Source organism: Scyliorhinus torazame, chromosome 1 (genome assembly GCF_047496885.1).
Source record: "Scyliorhinus torazame isolate Kashiwa2021f chromosome 1, sScyTor2.1, whole genome shotgun sequence".
Classification (NCBI taxonomy): domain Eukaryota; kingdom Metazoa; phylum Chordata; class Chondrichthyes; order Carcharhiniformes; family Scyliorhinidae; genus Scyliorhinus; species Scyliorhinus torazame.
The window spans coordinates 88801317-88819588 of NC_092707.1; the positions used below are offsets into that span (position 1 = coordinate 88801317).

The 18272-nt window shown below is 45.9% G+C and overlaps 1 protein-coding gene across 4 annotated transcripts in view; it reads right to left on the reverse strand.

Moving 5' to 3' along the window:
- LOC140409450 (ADP-ribose pyrophosphatase, mitochondrial-like) overlaps positions 1-18272 on the reverse strand; it is an 82645-nt gene that overhangs the window by 14397 nt on the left and 49976 nt on the right. For 3 of the 4 annotated variants that reach the window (XM_072497883.1, XM_072497891.1, XM_072497896.1), the window contains exons 3-6: positions 13528-13632; positions 8367-8453; positions 5464-5572; positions 4637-4780 (exon numbers count right to left, since the gene is read on the reverse strand). In XM_072497883.1, coding sequence (XP_072353984.1) covers positions 4637-4780; positions 5464-5572; positions 8367-8453; positions 13528-13632 — 445 coding nt within the window. Of the gene's footprint in view, positions 1-2985; positions 3684-4636; positions 4781-5463; positions 5573-8366; positions 8454-13527; positions 13633-18272 lie in introns of those variants that run through there. The other variant, XM_072497898.1, reaches the window with a different exon arrangement.

Sequence of the window (18272 nt, forward strand, 5' to 3'; positions counted from 1 at the left end):
GCCTAGTGCAATGGTATAATGATAGCAGCAGGCACTAGGACCCTGGTGGAGCCGGGCTGTGGACACAGAACCACAGACAGGCTGCGGCAACTTCAAAGCGGGAGCTGCTGCTGCCGCCGGATAGCAGCAGGCACTAGGACCCTGGGGGAGCCGGGCTGTGGACACAGAATCACAGACAGGCTGCGGCAATTTCATGTTGATTTCACAACTTCAAAGCGGAAGCTGCTGCTGCCGCTGGATAGAACCCATGCACTTTAAGGTAGGTAGGGCTGTAGAGGCAAGGATGTGTTTTGTCTGTTTTACAGATGGGGCACCCGACGATGTGGAGCTTGCTGATGATCTTGGCGACGGTGGGACCGGGAGAACTCCGCAGAGGCGAGACAGAAGAGTCCTTCGACTGACCGGGTTAGGGTGACTGAGGGCAGGCGGGTGTGTTTAACCTGTGAGGGGGACGTTCCTTTGGGGAGATGGTGGTGGCCCAGGAAGCTGAGGCTGGACATGAGGGATCGGTCCTCGGACTGGGAACGCCTGGACAACACCTACCGGACCATCACGGGGTCACCGGGTAGGATCACCGTTTGCTGGGATAAGTGGTGGACTTCTGACCAGGGCATTTATTCGTGTTTATGGGGATCTACCAAGGCATGTCCACAAGGGGCATTAATCACTTTTGTAAGGTGATGGCAGAACCCAGGGAACGGGGTGAATTGACCGCACTGGGGAGGGATGTGTAACGCCCAGGGAAGGGATGACTGTAAAAGCTACCGAACTGCTGGTTCAGGTAAAGCGACCTCTGCCCACAGCCCAACCGATCGACCCTCACAACTGTCCGATCACCACCAGGGGGGCCTGAGAATGGTTTAGTGTTTGTCCCCACAAAGAAAATGTTGTACAAGGGGGTACATTATGCTGTCGCCTCAGTTGGACTAAACCTCTCAGCTGCAGGTATCGACGACGGAGGAAAAATGAAGAGCCTTCAACGGGAAGAAGCCCAGTGCAGCCCACAAAAGAGAAGCCGTAGTGTGATAAATAGAGTCACATGTAAATAGTTGTATGGATTCGCGGGTTTCAGTTACTTGATTGTGATATATGTACAGGGACCCTTACGTTTGGGGTTCCGGTGAAATGTGTGTATGTTACTGTGTGTTTGAATTAAGTATGGTCTTGTCTTTCCCTTTCAATGAAATCAGGGGTAGCCTAGATTAAGGGAACTGTCTTGGGACTTGTAGTTTCGCATGTTGTTGAGGGGGGGCCTACGGTCCACACAAAAGGAAATGATTGCCCTTCACCTGTGTCGATACGGTCCAAGCGGGTAGGGACGTATCGAAGGGGCATCTGTAAGGTTTTCGGGCAATTCGGCCCTTTTTGGAACTGCCCAAGAATAAAACTCAGAGACTGTAAACTGACTTTTCAGCCAAGAGAACGTAACCAGTTTTCCCAGCAGGCTTGGTCCGCTGAGCTGAGTAGGGACATAAGTATTTACAAACCCCCCCTAGGAGCTACAAGGAAGAAGGAGCCAGACAACGAGATAAGATCAAAACACAGACAAAGGGGCACGGGAATACACAGGGGGCCTGCCTGCAAGCAGGACAATGGGATGGTCATAGCCCCATGCAAATGTAAATGACTTTGCCTCCACCAGAGCAGTATCCAATCAACACCCCATCAACATAGCAGCGATCTCCAGAGCAGATGGAAGACTTTGAACTTCTTCACAAGGGAGCTCAACCTCGTTATCTCAAAAAGCAGACTGGAGGCGGACCTAGGGGAGGTACTCCTATCTTGACAGGTCTGACAGGCTCAACGGGGGCAGGACCAGCGGGAACTTTAAACCTTATGGATTCAATGCAAAAGGGGCTGGCCGAACACAGGACAAAGCCAGGTAAAACAATATAAAAGGGGCTGTGTTTCGATTGAGGGTCTCTTGGTTCTTGGCTCGACCTCTGCACCCCTGACTTGACCTCTGCAGCCTGTGACCGTAAGTACCCTGCAGCAGCTTGCGAAACTCCCTTGACTTTAATAGTGGTTGAGGCTTTGGGGAAGGGAACTTGTTTTGTGCCTTGTGCTATTGCTAAAAACTGTGTAATCATAAGAATTTTCGTTGTGTCCGTTATAGTACTTTTGAATAGACTTAGTTTGTGTTAGAGCATAAGATTTTATTATATTTTCTTCTGTTGATGATTTTGACCTGGGTTTTGCAATAAACCTTGATTTGATGATAATTGGAGTCGTTTAAATTCTTCAATCTTTCACCAGCGATCTCTGACCAAGTCATTGTTAAAATATTCCTCACCTTAATTCCGGGTTCAAGAATCGAGGGTCATCTTGAGCGATTCACTCAGGACAGACTGCTGGTTAGGAAATAAACAGCAGTGTCCTATTCTCTCTCTTGGGAAAGCTACTCTAGCGAAGTAGGAACCGGGTGGGTGTTGCACCACCGGCAAGAGAGAGAATCACCTGGGTATTGGTAGGGGTCTGGAGATCTGTGTGATATAAGCCTCAGGCTGCCGGTTAGGAATAAACGGCAGGCTTGATTCAGTGCTCTCTTCAGTGGAAGTGTCCCAGTGCGACATCCCCTGGCCTCTGAAGTTTCAGTGCCAGCTGGAGAGAGACACACACAGATACTCAAACCCCAGATATCGGCCCAGTAGTGGAGTAGCAGAGATGGCACCCTCTACACCACCGACACCAATTACTCATGTAATTATACATCAAAGCACAAAGGCTCGTGTAAACCAAATCTTTGTTCTACGAATATATTTTATCCATTATGTACTGTGATAATTAATAAAATTTTCACACATGTAGTACAAACCATTGATTAAGGAACAACAGGATGTGCTACTCATTAAACATTTTCATTAAACAGTCAGGCTTGCTACCCACAGTTATGTTTGAGAAGCTGAGTTAGGGCAGGACCGAGGTTCTCAGGGACCCACCCTATCTAAGTAAACATTCTTCCTACCCCCCCCCGGATTACCTTTACCTTTCCCACTGCTCTCTGGTCAATTTCTGAGTAGCCCCTTTCTCTGCTATTCTGATTCTGGGATTGTTAAAGAGAGCCAGAGTGCAAAATATTCCAAACTGTTTATATTCACCTCTCTGGGGAGAAACAGTTTGAGGATCCGCTGAAGTGAGGCTATGTTTTACTGTACACCATCGAGCCAGCTGCACTAGGAACTGCCTGTTCTCTAATACACATAAATCAAATCTCTCCCCGTACAGCCATTGCATTGGTTATCTTTACTCGTAATGCATCTTCACTGTTTAGTGCAGGAAAACTGACTAGTCTTTCATAAACATCTCCCATTCCCTCCCTTTCTCACACACATGCACTCTGTGTAATGCCTGATATTTATATAGGATATATAGAAACAGGCCACTCTGCCCAACCAGCCCATGCTGGTGTTTCTGCTCAACATGAGTCTCCTCCCATAAACCTAGCATTGCAACCATCTATTCCCTTCTCCCTCATCTGTGAGATATAACGGTACAGCTTCTTTAATCAGCTAGTGTTCGTAGACACTGCGGAGCACCATGCTGCCTGTTTGGATTAGATGATCCCCGGTTTAATCTCCAGGCTATGCCAGGTTCACTGTTGGCAAGTAGGTGGATCTCTCCAATTGGTCTCAGAGAACCCGCTGACATTCATGTTCTAGGCTTGTACCATCAAGAGCCATCACCTGGGAAAGATATGGAGTTCTGACAGGCAACAACGGATCAGTACCCGCGCAAACGTCAACACTTTCCTAGATTTAGCATGTGCTCATTGCAGCATAAAACTTCCTCTGCACATTCCTTCAACAGCACCTTTCAAACCCGAGATCTCTACCATCTGGAAGGATAAGGGCAGCAGACAGCTGGGCACACTACCGCCTGCAAGTTTCCGTTCAAGCCAGACACCACCCTGACTTGGAAATATATCGCCATTCCTTCACTGTCGCCGGGTCAAAATCCTGGAACTCCCTCCCTAACAGCACAGTGGGTGTACCTACAACACATGGATTGCAGTGGTTTACGAAGGCAGCTTACCACCACCTACTAAAGGGCAATTAGAGATGGGCAATAAATGCTGACCGACATCCCATGAATAAATAAAAAATACTCTGCCCCGACATCAAATATAAAACCAAAATGTTGGACAAAGAAATGCCCTAATGAAATTCCTAACCCCAAAGAGAAAACTGCTCACAAAAAATTCTACATTAAATGTCAGCACTATAGACATACCATGTGGAGAGACAGTCTCCATGTTTCTATCCTCCATTATGTATAATTAGGACATAAATACTATAACAGTATTTATGTCCTAATGTATAATAGGTGGCACGGTTGCACAGTGGTTAAGACTGTTGCTTCACAGCGCCAGGGTCCCAGGTTTGATTCCCGGCTTGTGTCACTGTCTGTGTAGAGTCTGCACGTTCTCCCCGTGTCAGCGTGGGTTTCCTCCGGGTGCTCCGGTTTCCTCCCACAAGACCCGAAAGACATGCTTGTTAGGTGAATTGGATATTCTGAGTTCTCCCTCAGTGTACCCGAACAGGCGCCAAAATGTGGCGACCAGGGGCTTTTCATAGTAACTTCATTACAGTGTTAATGTAAGCCTACTTGTGACACTAATAAAGATTATTATACTGACCATCTCTCCAGCTTGGAACAGGGTGTTGATTAATAATTTCATTTCTTGTCTCTCAGCTTCTGGTAACTGCAGGGAGTTCAATGCTTCTTCTCCAAACTCTCTCCTGAGAGTGACTGACACTTTCTCACCCGGGTCAATCATTCCCTGGGAGGAAAAAAACAAAGAGATACGTCTTTTGAAATGATCACCTGGTCTGTACCCATCGTTCTAACTTTCAGTCCTGAACCTTTTAGACATTGACCCAGCAACCAATTCAAGCAGCATGAACTGTTATCCCAGACAGACTCTTCGAAACCAGAATCCCTGGAACTGAGTGGCAATCCCAGATTAATGTACATTGTGATGGAACTGAAGGCCAATTGGAGATGAGAGAAACACGCTGATTCAAAAATGTAATTGATCAACATGGGACTTGTATGGGGCAGTGGCACGTGTTTCCCCACATTGTGCTGAGTGTTCCGTGGAGTTTTAAGAGCAAAGGAGAGATAGAGGGATTCAGTGAGTGTTCCAGCTCCTGATACCATCATGTAAATTCTCCTCCAGAGGAAACTCAGGGCTGCGTGGCCCGTTTCGATGTCAAACACCAGTCAATGCTCACTGTGCACGTAAAGAACAGCACTCCTGGGCAGGAACACTGGTGCGTCAGGAACCGTATCACACAAAAATCTACTGCTCACTGCAGAGGGAGGGAGGAGAGAAATCTGGAGGGGAAAAGAGCATCAAAAATGATCGGCATCTGACAAGAGTCCAAAAGGTTGTTTTGAAGCCTCCGGATAGGCTGGAATCTGATTAGACACAGGGTCAGTATTTCTTGCACCCTTACTTACCCCAGGAATTGCCCACTCCTCGTTGTCTCTTCTACGTATTGCTACAAACTGCAAGACAGGCTTCCCAGAATGACTGTGAGTCATTGTTTTCCCAGCCTCCCTCTTCCACCTACAAGAGAGTGAGAGAAAGGTTCCTGAGATGCAGATCAGTGGGCAGGAAATTTCATTAGATGCATCAGAAGTTAATGGAGGTCTTGTTAGTGCTACAGGTAGGGCAATGCATTTTACAGTCCAGGTTTTTGCTCAAGGCTGTTTTCCATTGGCTGCAATTGGAGAATGAAAACTCAAATACTGACTTCCAGTGGCAACATGTAGGGGAGCAGTCACACATGAGGTAGCTCCCACAAAATAACTTTATTTAAGCCCTTTTCGCCCAATTTCTGTAGGAAATTTGGGCTGAAGTTTATTCGTGTCGATGGGTTAAGTATCCCACATCAAGGGGATACCCAATAGATACAGGACCAGGCAGCAGGAAAAGAAGGAATTATCATCTAACTTGGAAGCTTCGCAAGCCTTATCTGGAAAGCAAATGGTGGCGACTTCTACGGTATCAGGGTCCACTCCACTAACTGCTGAGATACGTACAGGCTGCAGAGTAGATCATGCTAAATTGCCCCTTAATTGGAAAAAAAATTTGGGTACTCTAAATTTTTACAAAAGAGATACGTACAGGCATCTTAACGGGGCAGCTTCAGACATTACATTGGGAGGTCACGGAGGACCATGAGAAAGCGATTGAGGCAGCGATATCCTCGATTCGAGCAGTCCTGGCTAAGGTGGTGAAGGTGCAGGGCATGGTACTGAAAGAGGTGGGGGGGTTGCTCTGTCTGGGCAGAATGATCCGATCACCTCCCTAAAAATGGAGATGGCACAGGTGGCAGCCAACAACAAAATATCAAGGGAAAATTGGTGTAGGAGACAGAGTTTGCAGGTGGTCGGGTTGCCGGAGGAACCGAGCCTGACAAAGTTCAGGTCGCAGTTGTTTTGGAAGATGGTGGAGGAGGGGGAAATGGAGATCCCTCCTGACTTGGATTGAGCCAACAGGTCGCTGAGGCAGAAGTCCCGTGCAGATGAGCCACTGCGTGCGATCATTGTGCGCATACACAGTTTCCCAGACAAAGAAAGAGTTTTACGGTGGCCAAAGGATCATTGCAATTGCAGGTGGGAGGGCCATGCGGTGAGAATTTATCAAGATGTTGGAGCGGAGCTGGCCAAGTGGTGTGCAGCATTTAACAAGGCCAAGACTGCGTTGTATCACAATAAGATTTGATGTGGTTTACCCCATTCGCCTCCGAGTGACTTATGAAAACAAAGACCATTACTTTGAGACTCCAGAGGAGGCTGAAGCGTATGTGCAAAGAAGTGGACTGGGGTTGAGACAAAGTGTTTTGTATTGGTTGGGTGTTGTTTGTATGGAGGTGGGTGGGAGATTTCTGGTATTTGATGGGGTGTTTATTGGGTGGTTTTGTAGCTTTTTCTGTGAAATGTAATTGTGCAGGTTGGAGGATGGGTGTTGTTTATTGTTCATACTTCTTCCCTTTTATTTCTCTCTCCTAGAACTAATAAAATTGGACTTGGGCAGGGGGTTGGTTGGTGTTATGGAATTTTGGTGTTATGAAAGTGTTGGAGCCACCCTGCTAGCTAAAATAGTTTGCTAATGGCAGTGAAGGGGTGGGGATATCTGAAAACTACATGTGGAAAGAGTTAGACAGGAAGTGTGCTTAATCTTAAACGGGTAGCATCACCAACAACAAACACGCCACCACCCCCATTCTCACTGAGCCTTCTCACTGAGCCTTCCGAGTCATGCCTTAAATATCCAAATTGTGGAGGAGCCACAGTTACACTTTGCTACACCCCAAGTATTTAAAATTATCTCATTTTTCCCTTCTCTCCCATTCAGTCTCTGACATCTGGTCAAAACGTAACATACTCTTTCCTCTGTAAAGATTCTGTGAAACAAATGTATGGTTTTTAAGCATCAAAACCTTAACACATATACAGTACCACAGGTATGTTCAGTTCCCTGGTTCTTCCAGTAACTTTTTCAATGTATTTCCCCAGATATTGAACTAATTTATGGAGTCTACTTCAATAGTTGTGTATGATTGCACAACATTCAGTGAAAACCTCCCCTTCTGACTCCTAAAATCCTCACTTTTAATTTGTCTCTGGTATTTTAACCTATTGTCACAGACGACTGATTGGGTTAACTTCTTTCATAATCTCAAAGGTTTCTACTGTGTTACCCTGAAGTTCCTTTCCAAAGAAAACAAAGGCAAATTCTTTAATTTTCCCTCATAACTTAAAATTCCAAAATCCAGAGTCATCCTTTTTCCTTATCGGTGTCCCCTCAAGAGCAATAATGTACCTCTTGTGATCTGGTGTCAGGGTTAAGCATTCAGATTGAGTTAAGGTAGGTTTAAAGGAAGGTAACATTTGAGCCATTACAGGGAAAATCAGATGGCAAAGAGAGTTTGACTGGATAGATGGAGAGGAACTATTTCCTCTGGCAGAGGCTTCAAAAACAATCTTAACATTAAAGCTGGGCCATTCAGGGCTGATATCAGAAAGTACCTGCTCATAAAGGGTGGTGCAAATCTGGGACGTCCCTCCCCAAAATTTGTCAAGGCTGGTGAGTCGGTTGAGAATTTGCAAACAGAGATTGATAAAGTTTTGCTTGGTAAGGGTATTGGATATGGAATCAGGGAGGGTAAATGGGAGTTAGGATGCAAATCAGCCATGATTGAACCAAATGGCTGAACAGCCTACACCCCTTCCGTGAGACTGCCTCAAAGCAAAGTGGCAGCTGTTGGACATCATTACACTGCAAGGTCTTGCCATACAAACTCATCCTCCAAATTCAATGTCTTGAGATTACCAAATAAACAAAGAGTACATACCTCGTCACAATCGGGTCTGCTGCATGATTAGGGCCCCATCTTCCCAGGAGTCCTCGGCCCCTCACTCCAGTCCTTCCACAAGGATTTCTGAATAAAAGACAGCAGAGCCAATTATTTTGTGCATCAGCCAGAACACTCAGACAGCGTGACGACCCTGACTTATACAAGAAATCCAGGTACGACCTCCGCAAAGCCATCCGAGATGCCAAGAGAGAATATCAAACCAAGCTAGAGTCACAGACAGACTCTCGGCGGTTGTGGCAAGGACTAAACAACATAACGGGCTACGGGCTCCGCCTTCAACACCATAATCCCAGCCAAGCTCATATCAAAGCTCCAAAACCTAGGACTTGGCTCCCCATTTTGCAACTGAATCCTCGATTTTCTGACCAACAGACGACAATCAGTAAGAATGAACAACACCTCCTCCACAATAGTCCTCAATACCGGGGCCCCGCAAGGCTGTGTACTTAGCCCCCTACTCTACTCCCTGCACACACACAACTGCGTGGCAAAATTTGGTTCCAACTCCATCTACAAGTTTGCTGACGATACAGCACGGTAGCATAAGTGGATAGCACTGTGGCTTCACAGCGCCAGGGTCCCAGGTTCGATTCCCCGCTGGGTCACTGTCTGTGCGGAGTCTGCACGTTCTCTCTGTGTCTGCGTGGGTTTCCTCCGGGTGCTCCGGTTTCCTCCCACAGTCCAAAGACGTGCAGGTTAGGTGGATTGGCCATGATTAAAAAAATTGCTCTTAGTGACCAAAAGGTTAGATGGGGTTATTGGGTTACAGGGATAGGGGGGAAGTGAGGGCTTAAGTGGGTCGGTGCAGACACGATGGGCCGAATGGCCTCCTTTTGCACTGTATGTTCTATGTTCTATGATACGACCATAGTGGGCTGGATCTCGAATAACGACGAGTCAGAATACAGGAAGGAGATGGAGAACCTAGTGGAGTGGTGCAGCGACAACAATCTCTCCCTCAATGCCAGCAAAACTAAAGAGCTGGTCATTGACTTCAGGAAGCAAAGTACTGTACACACCCCTGTCAGCATCAACGGGGCTGAGGTGGAGATGGTTAGCAGTTTCAAAATCCTAGGAGTGCACATCTCCAAAAATCTGTCCTGGTCCACCCACGTTGATGCTACCACCAAGAAAGCACAACAGCACCTATACTTCTCAGGAAACTAAGGAAATTCGGCATGTCCACATTAACCCTTACCAACCTTTACAGATGAACCATAGAAAGCATCCTATCAGGCTGCATCACAGCCTGGTATGGCAATTGCTCGGCCCAGGACCGCAAGAAACTTCAGAGAGTCGTGAACACCGCCCAGTCCATCACACGAACCTGCCTCCCATCCATTGACTCCATCTACTCCTCCCACTGCCTGGGGAAAGCGGGCAGCATAATGAAAGACCCCTCCCACCCGGCATACTCACTCTTCCATCGGGCAGGAGATACAGAAGTCTGAGAACACACACGAACAGACTCAAAAACAGCTTCTTCCCCGCTGTTACCAGACTCCTAAATGACCATCTTATAGACCCTCTAACCTCATTAACACTACACCCTCTATGCTTCATCCGATGCCGGTGCTTACATAGTTACATTGCGCATCTTGTGTTGCCCTATTATGTATTTTCTTTTCTTCCCTTCCCATGTACTTAATGATCTGTTGAGCTGCTCGCAGAAAAATACTTTTCACTGTACCTCGGTACACGTGACGATAAACAAATCCAATCCAATCCAATCCAAGTAGTTATCCTGGAACTGACTCAATTGGAAGAATTAATGAACATTCACCTGACTTTGGTTCAGGACACTGTGGGGATACCTCATTAGACTAAGGCTAAAACATCTTAATGAGTGAAACTGATGTTATAACTTGCAAAGGACAAAGAAAAACTGAGCACTAAATGGGGATTTAGTTAATCCCGTCACACTGTTCCCTCTTTTGTCTTCTTTGGCAACTGGATTTTGCTTTCCATCCAGCGGCACAGTGGTTAGCACGGCTGCCTCAGTTCCTTGGGTGACCGTCTGTGTGGAGTTTGCACTTTCTCCCTGTGTCTGCATGGGTTTCCTCCGGGTGCTCCGGTTTCCTCTCTCAGTCCAAAGATGTGCAGGTTAGGTGGACTAGCCATGATCAATGGGCGGGGGTTTCAGGGATAGGGCAGGGGAGTGGGCCACAGTTGAATGCTCTTTCGGAGGGTCAGTGCAGACTCGAATGGCTGTAGGGTTGCGCTGTAATGATTCTATGGATTTCTTCCATGGATCATCCTACATTGTACATAGGAGGTACATTGGCACCTGCTCACAGAACACTTTCTAAAATGCTAAAGTACATGATTGCTCTCCCTTCATATCTCCTGCTAAAAGGGAAACTCCTGGTCGCTGCTTGGTGCCTCGCCACAACAACGCATAGAAACTTAATCCAATCTTGTTGCAATTATAGGAGCAAACTCACAACCTAACACACAATAGTGTGGGGTCAATATTTTGGGCATTGCATGGAGGGTTGTACAAGGATGCGATGAATAGTTTGTGCAGAAAGTCATCACAATTTGTGAGAGTCTTTTCTGAATCTTTGCGTTCTTCTGATTTCAAAACCCCGTCATAACCTGTCCTTGGGAATTTCAATTGTTATAACTCACTGCTCATTTACTGAGAAGAGGACAAATCTGAGCCAATGCTCCTCACAAAACCTCAAGAACGTAGATACAGCACATTCTCCCCATGTCTGCGTGGGTTTCACCCCCAGAACTCAAAGATGTGCCGTGTATGCGGATTGGCCACGCTAAATTGCCCCTTAATTAGACAAAAAATGATTGGGTAATCTAAATTGTTTTAAAAAGAACATAGATACAGACTTTCTTTTCCATCCATCTACCCCCTCCAATTTGTTGTTTAAGGGAGGCAGTTGTATTGTCACTGAATGAATAATCCAGAGGCCCAGGGTAATGCTCTCGGGTCCCTGGATTGGATCCCACCACATCAATAATAATCTGAAATGAAGTCTCATGATGGCCATGAAACCATTGTCGATTGTTGTAAAAACCCATCTCATGTCCTTTAGGGAAGGAAGTCTGCCATCCTTACCTGGTCTGGCCTACATGTGACTTCAGATCCACAGTATTGTGGCTGACTTTTAACTGCCCTCTGAAACGGCCTAGCAAGCCACTCAGTTCAAGGGCAATTAGGGATGGGTAAAAAAAATGCTGTGCTTGCCAGCGACACCATTATCCCATGAAGCAATAAAGAAAAAACACGGTACCTATAGACACTTAAGAATAATGCCCTAACCTTTCCCCAATCGGTAACAGCTGCTCCTGCTTACAACTCAAGCATTTCATTGTGACAGAATTGCAATGTTTACATTCCCCACCGTGATTTACTTTTAAAAAGAAAAACTGCAAATTTTGTGCACACCTAGCTGAGTCATGTTATTACTCGAGATATTAGGATTCCAAATTCAGGGATAGCACAGCCGGGAGACAGAATGAAGCCCTGACAGAATACCTCAATTCTCAACTTCAGAAGAGTACTGACTTCAGCACCTCTTTCTATTTAGCACACCAAGCAGTCTGTGATCTGAGATGGTTATTTCCAAGTTAGAAGTTGTTCCATTGCTATGTGACCCTGCAGTGGAGATTTTCATCCCATCGGCCAATGTAAAACCCACACCACAACCCATTCAGCCTTTCATAATTTCAAAAATGTGCCCCAAATATTCTCTCTCCCGTTCTTTTTCATTCCAATGAGAAGAAGTTCAATGAAAAGGGGCCGCTTGTTAAATTGTTCCCGAGGCAAGAGGGGCACAATTTTCCCATCTGGAGACTACGTGCTGACGCCGGAGTGAAAACCCGGAGTGCTTTACTCCGGCGTCGGAGGCCGTTCCCAGACCCCGATTCTCCCACCCCTGGGGGGCTAGGAGCGGCGCCACGTCATTTACGCGCGCCAGGCCTTGGCACCGCGTAAAAGCGGCGCCACGTAAATGACGTCATCCGCGCATGCGCGGGTTGACCGGCGCCAATGCGCGCATGCGCAGTTGCCGTCCTCCCCGCGGCCGCCCCGCAAGAAGATGTCGGATAGATCTTGCGGGGCAGTGGAGGAAAAGGAGGTCCTCCTTCAGAGAGGCCGGCGCGCCGATCGGTGGGCACCGATCGAGGGCCAGACCCCTTTTGAGTTCTACCCCGGTGAAAGAACCCCCCTCGCCTCCCCACAGGCCGCCCCCTCCCCACTGTTCCCGTGCTATTCCCGCCGGCAGCGACCAGGTGTGGATGGCGCCGGCGGGAAGCCGTCGTTTTGGGCAGGCCGCTCGGCCCATCTGGGCCGGAGAATAGCGGGTGTAGCGGAGAATCGCCATTTTGGGTGTCCCGGGCGATTCTCCGGCCTGTGCCGCGCAGAACTCGACGGGGCCGTTCTCGCCGCTTGGGTGCATCGCGGGAGGGCGTCGGACTGGAGTCGCGGGGAAAAATTGCGCGCCAGGCGATTCTCCCAACCGGCACGGGAGCGGAGAATCGTGCCCGAGGTGTTATATGTTTCCATTGCCAGCATTCAAGATCGGCACTGAAATGACATTGACAGTGGAGAGATTCAGTCTGACTATGTTGGCTCAGGTTCTCCAGTTAGGAGTGCTGTAAGCCCACAGCCACTGGATTCACACCATACAAACCGATTTCACCAAGTCCCTCACAGCCAGCTAGACGGTAGAGACTTTGCACCCCATTGGGATGCATTTAAACCAGAATGAATACAAAGTCCATGTCTAACTTAGTGCACCACCGGATTCCCCAGAAAAATAAATTCTACTGCTTTATTCTGTTCAAAATAGAAATATCTTAAGGTTTGCCATATTGAGGTGATCAGGAAACACATTTATACATCCCTCATGTGGTACTCCAGTGAATAGAAACAGCACTTCTCAACGTCACTGGAGACGAAAGTCAGTGGCAGGGGCTCTCAGACGCTCTGCAATGAACAATTTCGAGGGACCATGTGAAAGGAATGCATACACAGTTTTATAGCAATTATTCAGCTTATCACCCTCTCAGGTCTATTTTATATAAGTTTCAACGGCAGAAAACAGCACCATATTATGAGAGGAACAGGGGTTCAAGTTGGCAGAGGCATTGCATGGACATAGAGAGGAGGCCTCACCTTGGGAATCCATTGACCACATTATATGAAACAATATGGGACATTCTATCCACGCCACCATCCAAATGATTGAACTTCAATGGTGTGTCCAGCTCTCCTTCATCACTGTAAGTGAAAACAAAAAGATCAGTCCTGTTACTGTGCTGTGACATGAGGAATGCGATGAATGTAGGAATTTCAGATATTGTATTGTAAGTATTTGGTGCAGGAAGAGTTAAAAGCCGGTGTCGGAGATGTGTTTGACAGCTGCAGTCATGTTTTAAAAGCATCTTGGTTTGAAGGATTGGGGCCAAGGGTGCAATTAAAGCATTGTAAAAAGCGTGGGCTAATGGAGTGCTGTTTTGATTAAGGGGATTCCTGATGGAGTTAATTAGATTTCAGCTTGATAAGGTGATGTCGTTGCTGGGTGGAGCTAAGGTATCAAGCATTTTGTAGGAGTACCAGGTTAGTGCAGTTCTCAGGGGCGGCACAGTGGTGTAATGGTTAGCACTGCTGAGTCACAGCGCTCAGGCCCCGGGTTCAATCCCGGCCCCGGGTTGCTGTCCGAATGGAATTTGCACATTCTCCCTCTAGCTGCATGAGTCTCACCCCCACAACCCAAAAATGTGCAGGGTAGATGGATTGGCAACATTACATTGCCCCTTAATTGGAAAAATTAAAAAATATATTTAAAAAGGTCAGTGCAATTCTGGATGAAGCTGTGACAAGTCAGGCAGATGACTCTCTGTAGTTCAGTTAACAGTATTTAAAGCATTGCAGACTTTTCTGAGAACAAGGAGGAGCTAAAACAAGCTGAAAAACAGTTTCTGACAAGCTGAGAAACAATTTCTGAAGACATACAGCCAGAGTTTCTGCATGGGTCTGACAGGAGTCAGGTCTTATCTTTAAAGCACTGTCAAGAGATTTTTCGTTCTTAAAGAATGTATCTGTAAAGCAGGTATTCCTATGTGCTGTTGGTCATTACAGTGGATAAAGAGCTCAGATGGTTTATTTTCTTGTTGTTTAAGTGGGAATAAAGATAGCAATTAAGGGTACTGTATTCACTGTATTGAGTAGTACTGTTTAAGGGGTAACTCCAAGTTATTTTCTAATGTGATATTAAAGATTATAATACTGTGTTAATAATAGTTTGTTTTAATATATCATATCCCTATTTCTGTGTCTAATCTCTCCTGTAGCAAAGTATCCTTTCCTCACAGTCTTACAAAATTAAAATATTGGTGTTTCTGGCCAGTATCGTAGCCACAATTGGGGTCTGGTCTGGGATCGGATAGGAAGAGGGAGGAGGCATGTCATGGGTTCAATGGCACACACTCTATAAATTACAGACTCAAGTGAGTTATGAAAGCCACAATGCCATAAGCTGCACTCCCACTTCTGAAAGACAAGGTTCCAGGTTCAAGTCCCACTCCAGTGACTGAGCACACACATCAAAGCTCACACCCCAGTGCAGTACCGAAGGGGAGCTGCAATGTCAGAGGTGCCGACTTTCAGATGAAATGTTAAACAGAGGATCCACTTGCCCTTTTCGGATGGACACAAGAGATTCCATGGTACTATTTCAAGGAACAGCAGGTGAATTAACCTTTGTGTCCTGGCCAGTATTTATCCCTCAATTAACATTTTAAAAATTTACTGAGTCATTGTCGCATTGCTAATTGCGGGAGTTTGCGGGGAGTATAAATTAGCTGCCATGTTTCCGACATTACAATTGTAAGCCAATGACGGCTCCCGACTCCATCCATCTTCAGTAACCGCCCTATCCTCAGAGGGTGACATGAGCCAGAGCCCTGGCTTCTACACCAACCCAGCATTATGTTCCTGTTTACTTTATTTTTAACATTAAAACATGTGTGCTGAGCCTATCAAAAGTCAGCCTGCTTCATATGTCACATTCACCACATGGTACAAAGTGCACCAATAAATGTATCTAAGTATGTGCATTGTGTAGTAATACCATAGCAACTACCACAGAACTCGCAGAGCATTCAACCATTAGTATCATGTATGTTATTGGTCCAAATGAATCTTTGGAAAGAATGGATCGATTCTTAATTCTGTTGAAGAGAGAATCTTAAAGTGACCCTTGTTTGATAAATAGTGAAGCTCACTTCAGAAATGATTACATTTCAAAAATGGCTCTGAGCCATTTTAAAAAAAAAATTTGATTTATTTTTTTAAATTTGCAGTTCCCAATTCTTTTTTTTCCAATGAAAAGGCAATTCACCTAACCTGCACACCTTTGGGTTGTGGGGGTGAAACCCACGCAGACATGGGGAGAATGTGCAAGCTCCACAAGGACAGTAACCCGGGGCCAGGATCGAACCCGGGTCCTTGGCACCGTGAGGCAGCAGGGCGCCACCCATATAAATGCAATTCTTACTTTTGTAAAAGCAAAATACTAGATGCTGGAAATCTGAAATAAAAACAGAAAATGCAGAATAAACTGTGGGTTTGGCAACGTGTAGAAAGAGAAAGTTAACGTTTCAATTCCATATGACCTCCCCCAAGGGTCATGTGGACCCCCCCCCCCCCAGGTCATATGGGCTTGAACTCTCTCCCCAGGTGCTGCCAGACCCACATTTAATCCAGCATTTTCTGTCTTTGTTACTTTTTTTAAATTGCCATTTATTAAGGAAGTGTTTGTTTTGTTGATATTTATTTAGCATCCCTGTTTTGCTTTTCTCCCTTTTCAAGCGAACTAGCCCATTTTTGAACTCGTTGAGTGGTTTGTAAAAGTGCCAAGTGCTCAGGGAGCATCCCAGACTCAGGAGTCAGTTCAGAGGCTTGACCACATCATTTTCCATTGTGACACTAATGGGACCCATCTGCCCTCTCAGGTGGATACAAAATATCCTATGGCACAACTTCAACGAAAAGCAGGATGCTTCTTGACAGTATCCTGGCCCATGTTTATCCTTCAACCAATATCACTCAAGAGCAGATTATCTAGTGATTATCACATTGCTGTTTCTGGGTTCTGTATTGTGTGCAAATTGCCTGCCGCGTTGAGACATTATAACAGTGACCGCACTTCAAATACATTTTTTACTTTTTCCAGTTCTGATGAAAGGTCAACAATCTGAACTTTTTTAAATTATCCGTTCATGGGACATGGGCGTCGCTGGCCAGGCCAACATTTATTGACCATCCCTAATTGCCCTTGAGGCGGCAGTTAAGAGACAACTACATTGCTGTGGGGCTGGAGTCACAGGTAAGGAGGCAGATTTCCTTCCCTAAAGGTCATTAGTGAACTAAATGGGTTTTGGGTTGTGTGTTGGGCCCTCAGATATTCAATGTATTTATTAATGACTTTGACAACGTGATAGGCACACATCCAAATTTGCCAATGACACAAAGGTAGATGTCATTGTAAGCAGAGTTAATGGAAGCAGAAAGTTATCCAGAGATATCAATAGATCATGCGGGTAACCAAAATTGTGGCCAATTAATTTTAACGTGGATAAATATGAGGCCATCCATTTTGGACTTTACCAAACTGGAAAATTCCTAAATGGTGAAAAGCTAGAAACAGTGGAGCTTCAAAGAGGCCTGGGAGTCCATGTGCGCGGGTCATTAAGATCTTGTGAACAGATACAGAAAATAATCAGAAAGGTGTTTGGCACGTTTCTATCCAGCGATCTAGAATACAAGGAGGTAAAAGAAATGGTTCAGCTGTATAAAGCTCTCTCTAGACTGCACCTGGAGGAAAGTGAGTGGTTCTGGGCAGTACAGCATGTACTCACCAAAATACCACCCGAGCAGAGGGATAAATGATGCAAAGAGAGATTACACCAACTAGGGTTGTATTCCCTCAGGTTTACAAATGAAAGGGGCGATTCGATTGAAATTTTCAAGCTATCAAGAGGAATAGATAGGACAGAAAGACAGAAACTATTTCTGCTGGAAGGGGAGCCCAGGTCGAGGCGGCTGTTTGGGAGTGAAATTAGGAAACATATCTGTACACACACACCACACACACACACACACACACACACACACACACAGAGTAAAAGCAGTTTGGAACTCTCTTCCACAAACAGCAACTGATGCAAAGTCAATTGTAAATTCAAAATCAGAGATGGATAGATTTTTGTTATCCAAAGGTATTAAGGAATATGGGGCAAAGTATGCAAGTAGTTGCAGATCTGTAATGGTCTCATTGAATGATGGAACAGGATCAAGGGACTAAATGGTCTATCCTATTCCTATGTTGGGTACAACTAGGTGTCAATAGAATACAAGTTAAATTGAGCCCAAGTCTCCAGATACAGTCACCAAGGAACAGCATGTTGATGAGAAAAATGAATGAACCAAGGATAAACCGTTGAGGATTTCTTGAGGTAACAGTGTGGCTGGCGGTGGGAAGATAAGCCGTTATACCATAAAACGTCAGAGCAGAAGTAAGCCTTTTACCCCATCAAGTCCGCTACACCATTTAATGAGATTATGGCTTTTCTGATATGATAATCCTCAACTCCACTTTCCTGCGTTATCCCCATATCCCTGGATTCCCTTACTGATTAAAAATCTGTCTATTCCAACCTTGAACATACTTAACGACACATCTCCTACAGCCGTCGGTGGTAAAGAATTCCAAATATTGTGAGGGCGGTGGGGTGGCACAGTGGTTAGCACTGCTGCATTACAGCGCCAGGGACCCGGATTCAATTCCAGCCTTGGGTGACAGTCTTGTGTATAGTTTGCACATTCTCTCAGTGTCTTCATGGGTTTCCTCCCACAAT